We start from the raw sequence: 18,698 nt of genomic DNA, 5'->3' as shown, positions 1-18,698 counted from the left end.
AAGTGACTGCCAAATTCCTCTTACATTGAAAATATAGCATTGTAAAAGGAATATCCAGCCAACACTCTAAAGTTGCAGTTTGTTGTAACAATGCTAAACTAGGTTCTATTCTTCTAAAGCAATAGAGCTCATTGTATTCAAATCCTTTGAAAAAATACTGACTAACCAGGAACTTGCCAGATTCATGACTATGGCAGAGGTCAGACTGGCAATAGCTGACCAGGACTCAGAGGTAAGACAACATTTAACTTCGTAATGTCAGTTTCCACTCAGGCAGATGTGGTTAACTATTTAATTATAGTTGAATTAACCAGCAACTATTTAAAAAAATTTTTTATACGTGTTCAATAAATTTTAAAGATGGTTTAAGTTATTTAGTTGTGGTATCTGCGCCTTATTACTCATGGAATTCGTGTATGACGCTATTTCTTTTGTTTTATATTTTAAATTTTCGTGTTCTGCAATTTCAAAGCGCAGGACTGACGCTCGTGAATATCACTTATGTTAGCTAGCAAGCTAACCGAAGCTCATGTTTTCCTAACCGAAGCTAAGCATTAACTTGCTTTTGCATTGTTTGATAACTTCTTTGCTTATATGAGGTGATGCTAACGTATCGTACTGACCGAAAAAAATAGCGCAGCAGCAAAGAGGTGAGCCAGCCAGCCTCTCCTCTGGTTAAAAATACACACTCATTAAACTTGCCTGGTGGGTTGAGAAGCTGAAGCTAAGTTAGCTAACACCGGCAGCTGCACGTTTTGGTAACACTAGCAGGCTTTTAGTTGAGGTAAGTGACTTTTTTGTATAGCTTCAATGACACAGAGCATATCTATATGTCTGTCAACCGGTGAATTTATATTAGTCTGGTAGTGTAGGTCTGAAGTAAGTCTAAAGATTTTTATGTTAGCATACATGCTTTATTTACTAGCTTTATGGTTAACCAGAAGTGAAAAGCGATCTTCGTGAAGGCTCAACCGAAGCAGCGTTTCTGGGGTTTTATGTTACTATTTCCACTTTGAGGACTTAATGGGTTTTAATAATGGGCAAAGGCAAAAGTTGAATTTCTCTCAAACACTCTGTAATTCAATGTAACAAATGTTTTATGAGTTGTCTTTAATTTACCACAAATTACCAGATAGTTTCAAATTATTATTATTATTTTTTATTTAAAGAACGGCACTGTGTCTTTTTCTAGATCTGGAGAAAGCATATGTTAGAGTGCCAAGAAAGGAACTGTGGTAGTCTTAAGAGGAAGTCAGGAGTGATGGAGAAGTATGTTAGGTTGGTGTAGGACAGGGGTGCCCAATCCCGGTCCTCGAGAGCTACCGTCCTGCAGCTTTTAGATGCATCCCTACTCCAACACAGCTGAATCAAATGGTTTGGTTACCTCTTCAGCATGCCATCGTGTTTGGCAAAGGCCTGATAACAAGCCATTCATTTGATTCAGCTGTGTTGGAGTAGGGATGCATCTAAAAGCTGCAGGATAGTAGCTCTCGAGGACTGGGATTGGGCAGCCCTGGTGTAGGACATGTATGAGGACAACAAGACAGTGGTGAGGTGTGACAGAAGTGAGAGATGGGTTAAAGGCAGAGGTGTGATTCATCAGGGATTGGTTCTGAGCCTCATTCTTGTTTACAGTGGTAATGGACAGGCTGACAGGTGATGTCAGGCAGGAGTCTCCTTGGACTTTGATGTTCGCAGATGACATTTTGGTCTGTAGTGAGAGCAGGGAGCAGTTGGAAGGGATTATTTAGAGGTGGAGATATGCACTAGAGAGAAGAGAAATGAAAGTCAATAGAAGAAAGACAGATTTCACATGTGAGAGAGAGACGGGTGTAACAGCGAACCTGTAAAGGTAGTAAACATAGATGACTTTAAATACCTGTGGTAAACCAAACAAAGCAACAGAACAGGCAGTGGACAAGAGAGCTGAAAAGCAAGGGCAGCTTGATGGTGTGGGTGGAGACCAGTGTTAGGGGGGATGTGTGACAGAAGGATAGCCGCAAGAGTGAAAGGAAAGGTTTATAAGATGGTAGGGATACCTGAATGTGGAGCTGCCAGGCAGGAGTAAAAGAGAAAGACCACAGAGAAGATTTATGAATGTAGTGGAAAAATGGCATGCAGAGAGTTTGTGTGACAGAGAAGGATGCAAGAAGTAGGGTGAGATAGAGGCAGATGATCCACTGTGTCAACCCATAAAACAGTCAAAAGAAGAAGACAAGTCAACTGTTTAACCTGAGCTGTCTTTCGTTTATATTAATTTCTAATCTGTTTATTCAAAATTGTGAATACTGGAGCAAAACAAAAAACTCTTGACATGTCAAATATATTCATCAGTGGAGTACTTGAAAGTACAATATATGAGAAGAGCTAGTTATTTTCTGATCATTTTTTTGAGTAGGAATTAGTGCTAAACAAACATAACTAGTTATAAAAACTCAACCAGTTCAGAATGTAGATGTAGATAAGCAAAGAACTAAGACCTTAATATTGTGCCAGTACTAAGTTTATTAAGCTAGAAAAGAATATGAAGAAGAATATGAATCCATCTGACTTTGTGCTGTTAATACACTTGCAGGTCAGGTCTTTACATTAAATTCTGTTAGAAATTGCCTTAATGTACTTAAAACCAAAAGTGCACAAAAATTTGGAGTGTGTCCACGTTAAACAACTAAAGTGTGACATTTATCAGTGCTAGCAATCTTTAATGAGATTTAGCCTTAGAAGGTTCATTTTTAGCCTGTGGCTAAATTTAAAACAGGCGTCGACTGTGTTGTGCTGACTTCAGTGGGATGTCAGCATGGGCAGCAGCTTTGACTGATAGTGTAGTTACTATTTTATCATCTTATCATTTATATGTGGAGGTATGTGTAATGTTGTATTATGTCTCTTAGGAAAAGTTAAAGCAGAAAAATGGCTGAGGCTGTTGCAAAAGTGGCCCGGAGGATTAATGCTACTGTAGAGGAGGGAAAAGATAGTGTGGGTAAGATACACTTTAACATATTCTTTCCTTTGTCTCTCACTTAATCTTTGTTCAGAGCATATAAATGAATTTGTTGTCAGAGATAGTACCAGCAGGTGGCGACATAGGCTTAAAGTTGACTGCTACATAACTTGAAATGCCAGAATGTAATAATAAGAATAGTAAGTAATCATGTGTAATTATCAGAGTAATTATAGATTTACACTGTGTTAATGTTTGATTATTTTATAACTATGTTCTTCTTCTTCTCCGCAGACCTGTCAAAATGCATGCTAGCTTCTTTCCCAGACGGTGTGTTCAAAGTCCTGAGGACTGTCACAGAAAACATCCGAGTTATCACATTGGCTGACAATGAGATGAAGGTCGTTTCTAGCAAGTTCTTTACAACTTTCACTCAGCTCAGAGGTAAATGATGTATTTTTTTAAATCTCACATGCTATTCACCTCACAAACGTTGACAGAATGTTTTCGTGCTCTGATGGGAAAAACAGCCAAGTGACCCTTCGATTTACTCGTGTCTTGAAATACCTTGCAGAACTGGACCTGCAAGGAAATGTGCTCACCAAACTGCCCGATTCTGTGTCGGAAATGAAGCATCTGACCAGCATCAACCTGGCTAATAACAAGTTCTCCATCTTCCCTGATAAGCTTACTGAAATAGCCACACTGGAGCGTATTGATCTTCAGGGAAATAGCCTTACTGGTAAAAAAGAATTGTTAATGTATCCTCTTTGTGAGAAAGGTACATATTTACACATCTCAGTCTTTTTGTCTTTTAAATTTTCCTCTACAGAAGTACCACTGGAGAAGTTGTCTGACATGCCATCGCTGAAGTGGCTGAATGTGAAGTCAAACCCTCTGGACTCAAACACAAAGTCAGCTCTGCAGTCTCCTCATAAATTTGACATTTTGTCAACAGCAGAGTCCTAAAATGCACGATAAATGTATTTCACCTCCTGTAGCATGGAGCTGTGTGCCTTTACTTGCTTAAATTGAATTAGTTTTGTGTTACAGGTAGGACAAAAATACTTCAGGATATCATTATACTGTACAAGCAACAAAAACAGAGTTGTACGGAGACCTCTTTCTTTGACTTTTCAATGCTGCTGGGAACCCTGTAGGCTCTGCGTTTGGTATTAAGACTTCTGGAAATTAAATCACTCATTCTTGATACACCATTTGACATTGTTTCAAATTATATATTTATTATGGCTTATTTATTCTTTTTGATAGGGGAAAAAACAAATAGAGTTTCAAGTCTGCGTGTATCATTAGAAAACCAAGAAGATCTGGTGAACGAATAATCCAAATAAACCTTTTCTAGGGTGAAAATGGGTTTGAATACACATAATTTCTGTTGGGAGAAGTCATCAGATACAGCATCTACAAGTCTGCCAAAGGAGAATGTTCTTTGGACATTTAGCCTGGTGGCAAGCTTTCAGTGCCACGTGACTTGTCTGCTTCCCAGAGTGTGACCTCGCACTCAGCTTCACGCTCCTCTTTAATTCACTGTGTTTTAATTACCTTACCTATAGGCAGAGGAGCATACTTTCTTTAGTGCTATTGTGCAGTTTGACAGGTTATATTAAGCAGTTTTTGGCACTGCACATTTTAGTTAGGTTTACAGCAGGATTTTTCATCTAAATAGCTGAAAGTTAATACTTTATATATAATAAAGAACTGTACAGTTACATGATTTTAATATAGAAATTGCACGACAAAGATATAAGACTACTCCCACACATGTATATTGTGTTTTTCTTCCTTTTTTCCCATAAGGTGCTTTAATGCACTTTTACTCTGACACTACTTTTTATTTGGATAACAATATATAAATGAAATGCATGATTTAAGTGACATAAAAAAGTTCAGCCAAAACAAAACAAGCAAATGAAAAAAAAAATTTAACTTTGGTACAAAAGATTAATATAAAAACTTAAAGGCATTCATGTACAATAGGACTCGGTGCTCAAATGTATTACATAAGCATGCAAAAATCAAAACTAATTTAAATATTTTTTCTCAGTGTTTCCGAAAACAAGCTCATAAGTATGTTATCGAACAGTTAAAGTGAAACTTGAGATGTAAGAAGTCACAACACTGCACACCACCTAATCCTGCTGTGTTAATTGGCTTACAGCTAACACCTGTCAGCTCCATCTGTTTTTCTGTGAAAAGAACTCTCGGGAGCCACAGCTTGTAACGGGGAACTCGAAAACAAATCACTTCGCACACAGACAAGGCAGAAACTTCACGTCTGTGCTGCAGAATGCATGTGGCAGGCACGGAGAAGTGGCAACAGAAAGGATTAGTTGCTGATTACTATTCTGAGCAACTCTGCTTCACACGGGTTACTTTTGTAAGCTACAGATGCCAGTGCTAGGTGTGATTTGAACACAGCAGCCATACAGGAACAGGCAGAAGCCAGCATGGATCTGTCACCAGGTGTTTACGCCTTTCCCACAGCAGCCCCATTGTCAAATACAGGTAGTTGTCTGGGTTCTAACCCCATAGGCTTAAGAAGTGCGCATGTCTGCTCCCCTGTCTTACATGACTGCCTGTCTGCCAGGAGCTTCTTAGTCCTGCTGAATTAGTGAACAGACCACACTTGGAGGGGTTTAAACCAACAGCAGACATGAGCTTTACCATCGAGGAGAAGGGCAGGCCGAACACCCAGGAGTACAGGGTGTATTTCAGTAAGCACAGCTCTTTGAATGAACTAGTTTGACTGTTTGTGGGAAATAATTCCTTCATGGATTCTGTATAGTGTAATAGCTGCTTGCATAACATGTAGCAGTATATTACAGGAGCACTACTGTTAAGTAGATGTAAAGATCCCATATTATTTATTTGAATAGGGAGATGAAACTGTGTAATTCTTTTCATAGAAAACTCTGAGGGCAAATACATCTCTCCCTTTCACGATGTACCCATCTATGCAAATGAAGCAGAGGTGAGCATCATGTGTGGCTGTTAGTCTTTTGGGATATTAGAGAAGAACTTATATCATTGAAAACCTGCTGATTGTGCCGTATTTTGCCTTGTAGGTTAATTTATTCACATTTCTTAAATACATATGTCCTTATTTTGACTATTTAGACAAATCACTGAATAGATAACAAAAACTGTGGTAGCTGCTGGGTTTCTCTTGAAACTCCTTAGGCATATGTGCAATGATCTGTATCCTACCTTAGATAACGATTATGCCAGTCTATAAGTAGCACAATAAGCCACTAGGAGAATTCATCATCAGGTACGACAGTAACAAGGCTATGTCTCTTACCATTTTTAGAATATTTTTCATGCCATTGTTGAAGTTCCAAGGTGGACAAATGCAAAGATGGAGGTACATAACATATCTTGCAAAAATATGTATTTGTTGCTTTCTAAGATCCCTCCCATATTTGTGGTAATGTAGTGACTACAATCTAAGTCATTGCTTCTTTCTATTTTTATTTTTGTACTTAATGTCTTTGTTTCACAGATTGCCACTAAAGATCCTCTCAATCCACTGAAGCAAGACGTGAAGAAGGGCAATCTTCGTTATGTAGCAAATGTGTTTCCCCATAAAGGTTATATCTGGAATTATGGAGCTATACCGCAGGCGAGTCCCACTCAGATGATATATGTACAGCAGGAAACTAGGCCATGTCTCTGTTCAGTTAACCCCATACACTTCTCCTTAACAGACATGGGAAGACCCCAACCACAAGGACAGCGACACAGGATGCTGCGGAGACAATGATCCCATTGATATATGTGACATAGGAAATAAGGTACTGGAACAAGTCTGGCTGAAGAGACTTACTGAAATGGTGCTTTTTGCAGCTTTTTCAAAACAGTATCTTTAATCCTCAGGTGTGCTCTCGAGGAGAAGTAATCAAAGTGAAGGTTTTGGGAACTCTGGCTTTGATCGATGAGGGTGAAACAGACTGGAAGGTCATAGTGATCAATACTGAGGACCCAGAAGCTGGCAGTTTTACCAGTAGGGATAACTTAAAAATTAAAGTTGTTTATGTTGCTGGAAAATACGCGAAGACTGTGCAAGCTTTTTGGAATTTATTTATTTTTTTCATTTTCTCCATTTCATGCAGATATTGATGATGTGAGGCGACTTAAGCCCGGCTACCTGGAGGCAACTGTTGATTGGTTTAAAAGATACAAAGTACCAGATGGGAAACCTGAAAATCAGTTTGCTTTTAACGGAGAGTTCAAGGACCGGGTACAGCGTTCAGCATTTTAGTCTAGGTCTTGGTTTGACAATCAGACTACACTTCTGATATTATATTTTTAGCTATACTGAATCCGTCCCAATACATACATGATTACATTTTCAGTTTAGAGACATATAGCTGGGGATCTTTGATTTTGTATTTCTTTTGTATTCTCCAGGACTTTGCCATTGAAACAGTGAAGAGCACACATGAGTTTTGGAAGGCACTGATTTCTAAGATGACCAATGCCGGCGAGTTAAACTGGTAAACAAGTTGATTAATTTGAAAAAAAAAAATGCTTTGTGCAAATATAAAGCTCAGCAACATTATGTGACAGATACTATTAGAGGCACTTCCTGCCCTAATTTTCTCCAGCCAATGATTGTGCATTGCATAGATGATAGAGCAGGAAGACAACAGAATATAATGTACAGTGTTGTGAAACAGCATTTGGCCCCCTTCCTGATTTATTCGTCAAACAAACTTTAATTTGAGTCAAACCGAGGGAATGCAAAATGCATTAAACAATTTCATTTATTAACAGGAATATGCTACCCAATCTATATAAGAAACAAGGGAGTGGGCAAATACTTTTTCACCGCACTGTAGCTGCTTTGGTAATGTGTTTCTTGGAGCAAATAAAACACTAAGTAAACACTGTAAATATGTGCACTTTTTGGGGGGTGAGAAAGACATGCGTATAGGCAGAAAATTGCTCTATTTAAAAAAGTCTTCCTTTCTTTGATTAGCATGAACACCAGCGTTTCAGATAGTCCGTTCTGCTGCTCTGCTGGGGATGCCGAGGCAGTAGTTAAATCTGTAAGTCCATTTTATTTTTAAATTCATGTTAGCATTCATACCTTCCTATTTGATTAGTGAAGAAACTAGAAACAGAGAAATGCTAAAGGCAGTTTCTTTCATTTCACTCCAGCTGCTCTCTATAAGAGTAATGTTTTTGAGATCAAAAAGAAACCAGCATCTAATGGCTTCCTGTAAAACAGAAAATAGGCCCTGAGAACTTGGCAGCATTTAATTAGTCTATTAATGACATGCACATGTATTCCTCGTGAACTTTAAAGGTGATTAGTTAAGCAAATAAATATATCACCATTTAATCACGCTTACAGGCATGTGCTTTTGGAGCTGAAGAACCTATTCCAAGTTCAGGTGGGTGTTTATAGATATTTGCAGCAACTCTGTTTTGTTGCCTCATGGAACTTAAATCTTATGTTTTACTTTTTTTCAGTTGACAAATGGTTCTACTATGACAAGTGAGAAGGTAAAGCCTGGGTGGAAACAGGAAATATGTGAAGCCTTCCCATATCCCTCCTTCCTTGATTCCTGTGGATTTGATGTGTCTTGCTTATTTCATATAACATTTACTTGCCTGGTTGTTCAACCTTCATTGGCTGATGTGGTTATTTTTTAATCCAGATCACATGAAAGCTCTCATTATTTTTTGTCATTTAACTTTAATGCTATATTAAACCATTTACCTGTGTTTATCAAAAGAATGTGACTCTAAAGTGGATAACAGCATTTGTTAAGACAGACAGAAAGAAACTTCTTTAATATTTGATAAAAGGCATATAAACCCATTTCTCTACAGTCTTACATTCAATAATTCATTGGGTTATATGACAATATTGACAATTCTACTACATGATGTATGTACTGTTCCTAAGATGTAATAGCTGTTTAAGATTATAAATGACTTCCTATTAAAGCCTTTAGCTGTGAGTGAAAAGGTCTCATGCTGTTTTTTTCTGCAGCCTGCAATTAAACAGTCACTTCAATAAGAACTGAAGGCATTTACAGTGTGGTTAGAAACTATACTTGCAAATAAAGGGTGCTCTAAACGGTCAAGTAATAGAGGCCCTAGCGCATAATGTATGTGTAACTTAAATCAGATATGGTGAAACACTAAATATAGTTTATATAATATTATAATATGGTCAAGATATTCAAAGACTACCTCTAGCTGTGTCCTGCTTTTGCTAGAACAAGTGCATATCTAAACCCGGGAGCTCTTGCACCCCAAACGAGAAGCATACCCCTTAAAAATGAGCAATGCAACAGATATCACCTTATTGTGAAAGTCTGCAAAAAGTTTTTCGTTTTTAAGCCCTGCTTTGGGTTCTTTGAACATACTCCAGGACGAAAGGCTAGAGTTTTATTGAGCTATAAATTATTCATTGAGACTGGAGCAAAGCAGACTTTACAAGCACAGTATTTATGGGTAGAGTCTTACTTGTAAAGTCTTACTTTATGAGTAAAGGAACAAGCTGCAACAGCTGCCAAATAAAGGTATAAGAGTATAAATACAATAATTTCTTCTCAATTCAGTATAAGTATAGAACAGAACAAAGTGAAAGTACTGACAAAAACTTCTGAAATTTTAAGAATAGTAACCTTTTCACAGCGCAGGACACATTAATAGCACATTTTGCAGCATCGGTTGCGTCTGGTCGACGGGAGGGGGCACCAATGCAAGTCATGCGATAAACTCTAAAGCACGAGGAAGAAGAGGAGGCCCCTGATTGACTGTTTCCAAGGAGACCAGCGATACTACCGAGAACTGTCAGCTTGTCAGTGCTGCAGGTAAGCGAGCTAAACTCAGAGAGTACTGTCGTTTTTATTTAACAAGTCAATGGGAAACAGCCTGTTCTGGTGTTGCTGTCTCTTATGTTGGGCTTCACTCGCGGTTTTTCGTTTCTTAAACAGTGTCTTGACCCACTTGTGGTCAGATTCTAGAAAGAGCCGGGGCTAACAATGTCAATGCTAACTAGCTGACCAGGGTAATCTTTCACAAGACTTGCCGAAGCAGGAAGCTAAATACTGCGGTGTCCTTTAAAACTGCACCACTGTTTCTGCTTTCGTTTCATGGGGAAACATTAAGTCAGATCTAACAATTAGTCTTTGTAAATATTTCATTAGGTACAGATGGGTAGCATCGCTGCTAGTTGCCTTGCTACACCTGTGGGTGAAGGAGATAACAGTTTGTTATGTCACAGATATGAAAAAACCCTATCGATGCCTCATGTTATGAGCTGTAGACTCATTTCGACCAGTGCCGAAAAGGGATTAGCTGTTGTAAGTGACTTGTTAACCTATAATAATGGTTAAACATATCTCTAATGAATGATATCAAGTAATTTTGAACCAGAAAAATTCCTGTCACATGGTAGAAGCTGCAATCAGCTTTTGGCAAAGTCACTTTATATGATTTTTTTTATTTATCCAGGTAAAAATTCTAATTGACATAAAAAAAGTATTTTTCAAGGACAATTTGAACAAGAGGACAGCATAAATTGCTAAAATGCTAACAAAAACAGTTGTATACGGATCTTTTAAGTGGCCAAAAAGGTCTGGATTGAGCACAGTGTAGAACACAGAATAGGTATAATAACTCAAAGTCATAAAGACACTTGCAAAATTTCTTTATTTGATATATATTTCCTTTGTAAATCCTGTTCACTACCAATATAAGCAAAGATATTAGACTTGGCAGACAATCACTTTTTGGCATGGCTCTTACAGACATTATTACTTGCCCAATTTTAGGTATGATGACTCAGTTTGACCAGCCAAAATGGCATCTGTTAGAAAGATATGTTTCTTTGCAAATCAGAAATCCTGCAATAAATACTACTTTGCTTAAACATTGTATTGGGAGTTACTTACATAAATGTTGATGTATGTTTATAAAATTTATTTGATGCCATTATTGATTCTGTGTAGGTCAGAATCCTTATAGACTCCCTTATAACCGCTCCACTAGCATTAGTTGTACATCATTTCTCTGCTATGTGGAAACGTTGCTAAAAGAAATCGATAAGCTTGGAGTCTCCAGTCCACTGTAGATAAACAAATCAAACCCACTATGCTCTTAAGAAAATATGTAAACATTGCATCATAATGCTGGCATCTCTATGCTTTTCATATTTTAATTTGTCTAGTAAACTGCTTTGTTTCTTGTTTTAGGTGCACGCTGTCAGGATGTCATTTTTATTTGACTGGATCTACAGGGGGTTTAGTAGTATTTTACAGTTCTTAGGTGAGTACTGTGTGCTGCTCTGAAATGATGTACCCCATTCTAAGTACTCCCATCCTAAGCTTGGTGCATTTTGTTCAGGCACTGACATGTTACTACAATGATCACAGCATATGCATATATGTCTGTTCCCTAACTTCTCCTACACCAGTTAATCAATCTGGTTGAAGCTTATATAAACTACCTATAGTAGCAAGATTTCCAACATATAGATAGCTTTGGAAATCAAATCTTTACAAACATGGGCATGCAATTCTTTAAGTGTTCCAGTCTGGGTTAAAAACTCACCACAGCACTATAATCACAAATTCAGGTCGGAAAATGGATCCTACTGTACAGCTCCATTCTCACGTAAACACGGTGGTAAAATCCTGCTTTTTACATTTGAGGCTGCTGTCAAAAATCAAGCCTCTTCTGTCAACTTTGTGCAACCTTGAAACAGTAATACATGCTTTTTTAAACATCACATTTTAATAACTATAATATACTTTTTATTTAAATTAGCCAGGCCTCCAATTGTTCGCCTCCAGCTGGTGCAAAATGTAGCCGCTCGATTTTTTTAAGATCCTTTTATTTGTTTTTAAGTCCCTTAATGGTCGTGCTCTTGTCTGAGCTGTTTCACCCACATGTCCCGTCTCATTCTCTGAGGTCAGCAGACCAGCAAACTCAGAGGTGATAGAGCTGCAGCGCAGCGTGAAGTGGAATAAAATAAGAATTCTTCTGAATCCTTTCAGGTCTTTACAAAAAGAGTGGGAAGCTAGTTTTCCTGGGCCTGGACAATGCCGGTAAAACAACGCTCCTACACATGCTGAAAGATGACAGGCTTGGGCAGCACGTTCCAACACTGCATCCAAGTAAGGGGATACTCAGAGTGCATATTACCCATGTGCTGTTTTTCCAGGTTTTGGATTTTTCTTTATATTAGGCCACAGGTTGTGATCGCGCTGTCTTCTAAAAATACCATGCTCCTAAAACCATGTGATATTGGCCTTGTTATTGTGCTGCTTATACAGTTATTATATGGTAAATAGATAATGGCTGATTTATTTTTAAGATGCAAGTATTTCATTAAAGTGTTGATAGTGTACTGTAGTGTTCCTCAACATATACTTTATTACTTTTATACATTCTCTTATAAAGGTGTCACCTGTCATATAGACTGTCTTATGTGTTGTGTAATAGTAAAAAATTGTCTTTATTAGTTAAGCGATTGACACCTTTAAGCCTTATCTTTGCATAAAGTGACCCCGCCTATTACTTTATAGCTGGCAGTCTTCCCACCCTGCTGTATGTCACCATCATTGGGGCTCCTTTAATTTGTGGCCTCAAAGTTGCGATTAGTCTAACATCATCTTTTAGCAGTGCAGGTCTCTGCATGTCATTGACATTCCTCTGTCTGTGCATCTCAAATTTTCTCATGTGCGAAAACATCTCAGGTGTATTTTCTTTCACACAAAGCTTCTGAAGAGCTAACAATCGGTGGCATGACATTTACTACGTTTGATCTCGGAGGACATGTACAAGGTGAGATCTATTTCCATTTTTGCTGGCAGTGAGACGCTATTGAATTTTTTGTATCTATTTTGTTTGTGTTATTTATTTAAGTTATTTAGCACAGGATAGCAACAACACTACATTTCTGTGGGCTTAGAGCATCTGATTGATTCTCAAACCTTTAGCATATGTGTTCACATCGCCCCATTCATTTGGTTTTAACGTTTATTAAATACAGAAATGAGAGGAAACGGGTTTACTAGATCACAAAATATACTTGTACTATTGTAAGTTGAAGATTAGTGACTGCTGCCTATGTTATCTTCAACGGTAGCACCTCCTGTCATCAGAAACATGTATAACCAAACTGACAGGTTGACAAATCAGTGCACATGGCTGCCACATGATGTCTCTGTAGACCCCCGTCACACTGATCTGTTGTTTTTCTTCAATTTGATATTTTTAGCGCATGCATTCACGCTTGAATGCTGAGTGATCTGATTCATTGTACCCATGTCAACAGAAAATCTAAAGGCAGGATGTATTGTAATTAGAATTTGTACCAGTGCTATTAAAAATAAAGATAGAGAAAACTAACCCTCTATAGTTTCATTTGAAAATCATTATCCAAATGATCTAAATCCGTTGGTAAGACAAAACCCATATTTGATTTGTACAGTCAAATTAAAATGCTATTTCCACATCTGTCCATTGCTGTCTAATTAGACTTTAAAATTAGATAAGTAACACTGTTTATCAGTGCTATTAGTGGCAAGCAGCTTAAACTTGACTTGAGGCGTAATTAGCCATATTAGCTGAAAATAGTTAATCTGTATTTGTGTGTATTTAGATGTGAGGATGTGTGAACTACCGCTTCTCTACAGGAGAAAGGACATAATTATATTTTCAAAGGTTTATAGTTAGACTGCTGCATTTCAGAGACTCATGTTGAGTTGTTGCAATCGCAGCTAATTCACAGCCGTTTTCCCTTCTTTATAGCACGAAGAGTTTGGAAGAACTACCTGCCAGCTGTGAATGGAGTCGTCTTTCTTGTAGACTGTGCAGATCATGACAGACTCACAGAATCCAAGACTGAACTTGATGTAAGGTTAAACATTGCTGTTACAAACGGTTTCCACCACACAGGACTGTTTTTGTGTGTTAGCAATGGATTGCTGGTTAGTTTGTCTCTCTTTTATTTTTTCTAGGCTCTCCTTGCAGATGAGACCATAGTCAATGTACCAGTGTTGGTGTTAGGTAATAAAATTGACCGCCCCGAAGCTATCAGCGAAGGAGGACTTAGAGGAGCTTTTGCTCTTGATGGCCAAGTTACCGGGAAGGTAGGCATGTCTTGAGGATTCTTTCTTAATTCACAGAAATATGCAGGAGCACATATGATCGTCATTCTAATTGATCCTTGTTGTAACTGACAGGGAAATGTGTTGCTGAAGGAGCTGAATGCTCGACCCCTGGAGATTTTCATGTGCAGCGTGTTGAAAAAACAAGGCTATGGGGAAGGTTTCAGATGGTTATCACAGTATATCGACTGACAAAGAGATGAGCTTAACCAAAAAGGATGTAGAAGTTTGATCCTTAGTGAGTGTCAGCCCATCCAAATTTCAGGTCTTACTACTAAGAATATTTTAATTCCTAAATCCACATGAACTGTCCTAAATGTGTTATTAATTTGAGAGACAATTGAGTTGCATGAAATATAAATTAGGTTGCGTTATACCAGATTACAGCCATGCATTATGCAGTAATGCACGGTTCAGTGTTGCATTACTTCTGTGTTTATCTTGGAATTTAGTAGTGAGCGAGTGATGAAACAGAAGGGCTCAAGGGGATCATGAGGGGCTAGCTAATTGCGTTAAGACGGTCTAGTTTAGATTTTCAGATTCTTGTAGATAAATAAGAAACTACAGAAGATATTTTTTAGTTCGTTTTGTCTGTTAGTGCACAGCCTTAGCATTTAAAACATAAAGCCAAAGATGTATGCTAATGACTTGGGATTAACAGGCCCAGATGTTGGGACTTCAACAAAAAAAACATCTTCAATGCTGAGTGCTGAGCCAAAATAACATAAAAATCTCATTTTTGGTCATCAAGAAAGGTGAAAATTGTTAAATGAAAAGATGATGGCGTACACTGAGTGAAATTAGACATCATGTTGATAAGTGTGCTGTGATTAATGTGCTGCTTGCTTTCGGCATCTTAATGAAGCTGGCTTGTTGGTTTTTGTGAAATCAACCTGTACGCGTAGAGATCTGGGTTGAAGGCAGCTAATTTGACAGGAGGACCGACTTATTTATGGGCCGTCCAGTATAGAATTGAAAGATAAAAAAGCTGTCCTTTGCTTTATTATATTACAAAGACTGTAAGAAAAAAACCATCCCTCATAGAATATAGGTCAGACTAGGAAAGAATATATGTATTTTTGAGTCTTTTCATCTTCGTCTTAACCAGCACCCACTAAAAGAGTGTCTCATCTCTCTGCTCAGTATTTCCTCATGGTCTTACTTGAATCAAGCATAGAAAAAAGTCCAAGTTAAAGCAGCAATATTTGAATAAGAGACTGAAAAAAGGGTTTTATTTATTTATTTATTCATTCATTGTATCTAGAGCCTGAGATATAAATTAAATTCAATAACTACCCAGGTTCAAGTGTTGCAGGTACTTTATGACTGTCTGAAAAGATACAAGAGTGCACATGCAAACGTTTACATGCTTAACTACACAAATTAATCTGATCTTATTCAGCATACTTGAAATTTAAGTTTGCTTTTGATTCATTTTTTTGTTTTTTTTTCTTAGTCGATGCATGAAAATATTTTATTGATTTTTATTAATTAATTTTTTACAACGCACTGTATACATTTATATCCTCATTACGAGAAATATGAAGTACAAAAACAGGAAGAGAGGCATGTGATCTTTGCACCATATTTTCAGCAGCCCTTGTTTACAGTTTAGATATGTGGTTTATTAATATGTGAAGGAATATTTACAACCCAGATTAAAAGATGTGTATAAAAACAGACTTCATACAGGGAGTCTCGTTTGTTTACTAAAATGTAGCATGCGTGTTAACAAACTGCTTTTCCTTTCAACAGCGTTGTGTACCACTTACCGAACACATGTAAATTATGTATAATACTGATGTAAATGCTTGTACAGTTACTGCCTTTGAAAAAAACACTATGAAGGACTTATTTGTAACTGTATAGTACTGGATTTGATATTTTCAGCAGTTATCAGTGAATATAGGTTCATGTTAAATAACATCACCCACACAGAACGATGTGAAAGTTTGATCTACTTAATAAGCAGTTGACATGTAATAAAACCTGCTTTTTATAGACCAAACTGGCCCTGTCTCTTTGATTGATTCTTTTTCCACTGGTTTTCACATGCTAGTATTCCTTTTTCAGGTGGAATTGCTATAAATATGGATTTTTGGAGCCAGGATTTAACTTTTAATTTAATGCCACTGGGAAACCTGATCTTTCCAGATGGAATACAATTACAAAACAGAATTATTAATATAGTTATTACAAGAAGTAATAAACCTCCTTTCCAAACTGTAATGATTAAAAAAACATTATTTTACTAATAAAATAAGAATGGGGATAGAATCGCAAGACTCGGGACTGCTGCTACAGATGGTTCCTAAATATTCATTTTGTGTGTGTGTCTAAGTTATCTGCCAAAATGAAGCCCCAAGCTGGTAATCTTGGAGTAATTTTTGATTCAGACCTGTCATTAAATACCCCAAGCAACTCAAGCAGATGCAGTCATGGGGTTTTTTTTTCAGCCGAAGCACATCACGGAAATTTTCCTTTCACTCATCGACGTGTAGCAAGGCTTTAATGCTTTTATCTCCAGGCTTAATTATGGTGATGCACCCCGTAATATCAGCAGACTGCAGCTATTTCAGACTTCTAATACTCTCCAAGAGAAGTGACCACATTAACTCAATTCTTTTGGCCATTCACTGGTTGTCACTTTTCTGAGAAATTACTTTGAATTTTTTAGTCCTGGCTTTGAAATCGCTGCACGTTTGACGCTTGCATTTAGATTCGTCAGACCCTATTCACAACAAAGTGGTTTGATCCAAGGATTTTAACTGAGCAGGATTGCTAAGTAACGAAGTTCAGATCCATTCATTCCCAATTGCGTAATCCGTTTGACCTCAAACAGTGCCGTCTTAAACATTTATCATTCATTTAGCAGCCAGCTGCTGTAATTTGTTCTTCTAGCATGAGGTGGGACCCAAATATGTCTGTAAATATTCCCAGGCTGCATGATGACATTGGTTTTTGTCAATGCCTTGTTAAACATGATTAAATGTACTGACAGCTTTAGCATGCCTTAGCTGTGACAGCCTTCTGTGTTTCATGCACTATTTTGGGGAAAGTTGATAAGAACATAGTTCTATTCATGTTTACACAACCAGCTCATGATTTAGTATAAGCAGAAATGGCTGTGTGTGGCAGGCTAAGTTTCAGGTTATTTTCTCCCAGTATAATGAGGACAGTTAATTTAGCTTTATCTTATACAGTAATTTCCCCACAGGCACCTGAGCACAGTTTTCTTTGCATGTCTTGCAGGATCATCTAAAAATACTCACAATCAAATATAGTGAAAGACAGCGTGTGACTCGGTGCCACCGTCACTACGATTCCTAACACATCCGTCTCTAAGTGGTCATTTTAATCTGTGATATACTGTGTAAGAATAAAAGTCAACATACGACTTGGCTCCATTGCCTTTATTAGTAAAGTGCTCAGCCAAGAATTAAATTCTTATTTACTAACATGCAATACTAAAAACAAACAAATGTGTGGCCTATCGATAGCAAGAATGAAGACATGGCAACAATATTTTCATAGAAAAAAAAAATACAGTGTAAATTCAAGTATACACACAGAACTTCAAGTAATGCACACTTCCTTTTAGAAACACAAAATACAGTATTTCAAGTTGCAAAGAAAACAAATATCTGTGTCACATTCTTTGACATGATTTCAGAGTCAGCAGAGGACAGCGACTAGTGGTTTCTACTGTGGGTGAAGTTTGGGTCATTAAAGTACATTCTTAAGGTTTTCAATAATCCATCTGGGAATAAAGGTACTGTATATAGTTCTGTGCATCCACTTAAATAGTAAAACATGTACAATTTAAAAACTGCTTTGACCTTCACAAAAATAGTTTGAAACCATAGTGACCTGAAATCCTCTAAGCTTCTGTCACAGTTGATTCACTTGATTTATATACATAATCAGTTTGGAAATACATAACTACATTGTGCTGAGCTGCTTCGAAGGAAAAGTTTGACATTTTGGAAAGCAAACTTAAAAAGCATTAAATAGGCAAGTTGGAGATCAGAATTACTGTGAAATTGTTTAGCCATCCGAGGCAGAGGAAACAAGCTGTGGGCACAGCTGACATAGTGAACTTATTTACATAACCAATGATAGAATATTAGCGTTTATCACATTCATGACTATCTTCTGGCAAATGTAAATCCAGTATTTACTCTGCTTTAGTAACTGTGTGATTTTGATCTACCAACTCCTAAGGGAAATATCTGGTCCTTTAGCTGCTAAATGCTCCACTGTTATCACCAGCTGCTACAGTAAATGTGTATATCTGCTGTTTGGTGCTGATCAGGAGGTAGTGCCTGCTTTTCAGGTGTCTCGGAGACAGGAAATGGTGTCATGAGAGTGGTGAGAAGGAACCAAAACAGATGTAGAGCTACTGGGAGAAGCAGATCTATAATTCTCTTAATGTGATCACTGCTGGTCCATTTGTCAGATTGTTTCATGTCAGACAGGATCAGCTAGTGTAGCTACTTTTAAAGGTATCCTGACCCAGGCATTAGCATTTTTTAAGGTAAGTAATTATCACATTTTCATTTGTAGACAAAGTGGGAAAAAGAAAATGATGTGTCAGA

The 18,698-nt window shown here is 37.5% G+C and overlaps 3 protein-coding genes across 6 annotated transcripts; all 3 read left to right on the top strand.

The window, feature by feature from the left end:
* Positions 1-27: 27 nt before the first annotated feature.
* Positions 28-4,237, top strand: lrrc20 (leucine rich repeat containing 20). Of its 3 annotated transcripts, none has more exons than XM_026177611.2 (5): positions 28-232; positions 2,892-2,980; positions 3,236-3,385; positions 3,516-3,683; positions 3,774-4,237. In XM_026177611.2, the coding sequence occupies exons 2-5, from the start codon at positions 2,911-2,913 to the stop codon at positions 3,908-3,910; spliced, it is 525 nt and encodes a 174-aa protein (XP_026033396.1). In that variant the 5' UTR covers positions 28-232; positions 2,892-2,910; the 3' UTR covers positions 3,911-4,237. The 3 variants fall into 3 exon arrangements, with proteins under 3 accessions (XP_026033396.1, XP_026033393.1, XP_026033395.1); XM_026177608.2 differs by having other exon boundaries at positions 232-784; XM_026177610.2 differs by lacking the exon at positions 28-232 and adding an exon at positions 489-650.
* A 1,280-nt stretch (positions 4,238-5,517) lies between these two features.
* On the top strand, positions 5,518-8,934 carry ppa1a (inorganic pyrophosphatase 1a). Its single transcript, XM_026177612.2, has 11 exons — positions 5,518-5,676; positions 5,869-5,933; positions 6,273-6,326; positions 6,465-6,584; positions 6,670-6,756; positions 6,839-6,965; positions 7,075-7,202; positions 7,373-7,458; positions 7,944-8,013; positions 8,322-8,361; positions 8,441-8,934. Exons 1-11 carry the CDS (start codon positions 5,616-5,618, stop codon positions 8,467-8,469), a joined length of 867 nt encoding a protein of 288 aa, XP_026033397.2. The 5' UTR covers positions 5,518-5,615; the 3' UTR covers positions 8,470-8,934.
* Positions 8,935-9,711: 777 nt separating this feature from the next.
* Positions 9,712-15,115, top strand: sar1aa (secretion associated, Ras related GTPase 1Aa). 2 transcript variants are annotated; one of them, XM_026178499.2, is made up of 7 exons: positions 9,712-9,795; positions 11,179-11,251; positions 11,983-12,102; positions 12,707-12,772; positions 13,742-13,845; positions 13,951-14,082; positions 14,176-15,115. In XM_026178499.2, the coding sequence occupies exons 2-7, from the start codon at positions 11,194-11,196 to the stop codon at positions 14,290-14,292; spliced, it is 597 nt and encodes a 198-aa protein (XP_026034284.1). In that variant the 5' UTR covers positions 9,712-9,795; positions 11,179-11,193; the 3' UTR covers positions 14,293-15,115. The 2 variants fall into 2 exon arrangements, with proteins under 2 accessions (XP_026034284.1, XP_080161570.1); XM_080305444.1 differs by having other exon boundaries at positions 9,741-9,795; positions 12,685-12,772; positions 14,176-14,831.
* Positions 15,116-18,698: the final 3,583 nt, after the last annotated feature.

This window comes from Astatotilapia calliptera, chromosome 8 (assembly GCF_964374335.1).
Source record: "Astatotilapia calliptera chromosome 8, fAstCal68.1, whole genome shotgun sequence".
Classification (NCBI taxonomy): domain Eukaryota; kingdom Metazoa; phylum Chordata; class Actinopteri; order Cichliformes; family Cichlidae; genus Astatotilapia; species Astatotilapia calliptera.
This window is presented reverse-complemented; position numbering and strand designations above follow the sequence as displayed.

Excerpts from the sequence above, each read along its gene's own strand:
- sar1aa (XM_026178499.2), top strand. The coding sequence starts at position 11,194 with ATGTCATTTTTATTTGACTGGATCTACAGGGGGTTTAGTAGTATTTTA. Across the intron at positions 12,103-12,706 it reads CGTTCCAACACTGCATCCAA|CTTCTGAAGAGCTAACAATC; the intron begins GTAAGGGGATAC and ends TTTCACACAAAG. Across the intron at positions 13,846-13,950 it reads AATCCAAGACTGAACTTGAT|GCTCTCCTTGCAGATGAGAC; the intron begins GTAAGGTTAAAC and ends TATTTTTTCTAG.
- ppa1a (XM_026177612.2), top strand. The coding sequence starts at position 5,616 with ATGAGCTTTACCATCGAGGAGAAGGGCAGGCCGAACACCCAGGAGTAC. Across the intron at positions 6,585-6,669 it reads ATTATGGAGCTATACCGCAG|ACATGGGAAGACCCCAACCA; the intron begins GCGAGTCCCACT and ends TCTCCTTAACAG. Across the intron at positions 6,966-7,074 it reads AGAAGCTGGCAGTTTTACCA|ATATTGATGATGTGAGGCGA; the intron begins GTAGGGATAACT and ends CATTTCATGCAG.
- lrrc20 (XM_026177611.2), top strand. The coding sequence starts at position 2,911 with ATGGCTGAGGCTGTTGCAAAAGTGGCCCGGAGGATTAATGCTACTGTA. Across the intron at positions 2,981-3,235 it reads GGAGGGAAAAGATAGTGTGG|ACCTGTCAAAATGCATGCTA; the intron begins GTAAGATACACT and ends TCTTCTCCGCAG. Across the intron at positions 3,386-3,515 it reads AACTTTCACTCAGCTCAGAG|AACTGGACCTGCAAGGAAAT; the intron begins GTAAATGATGTA and ends AATACCTTGCAG.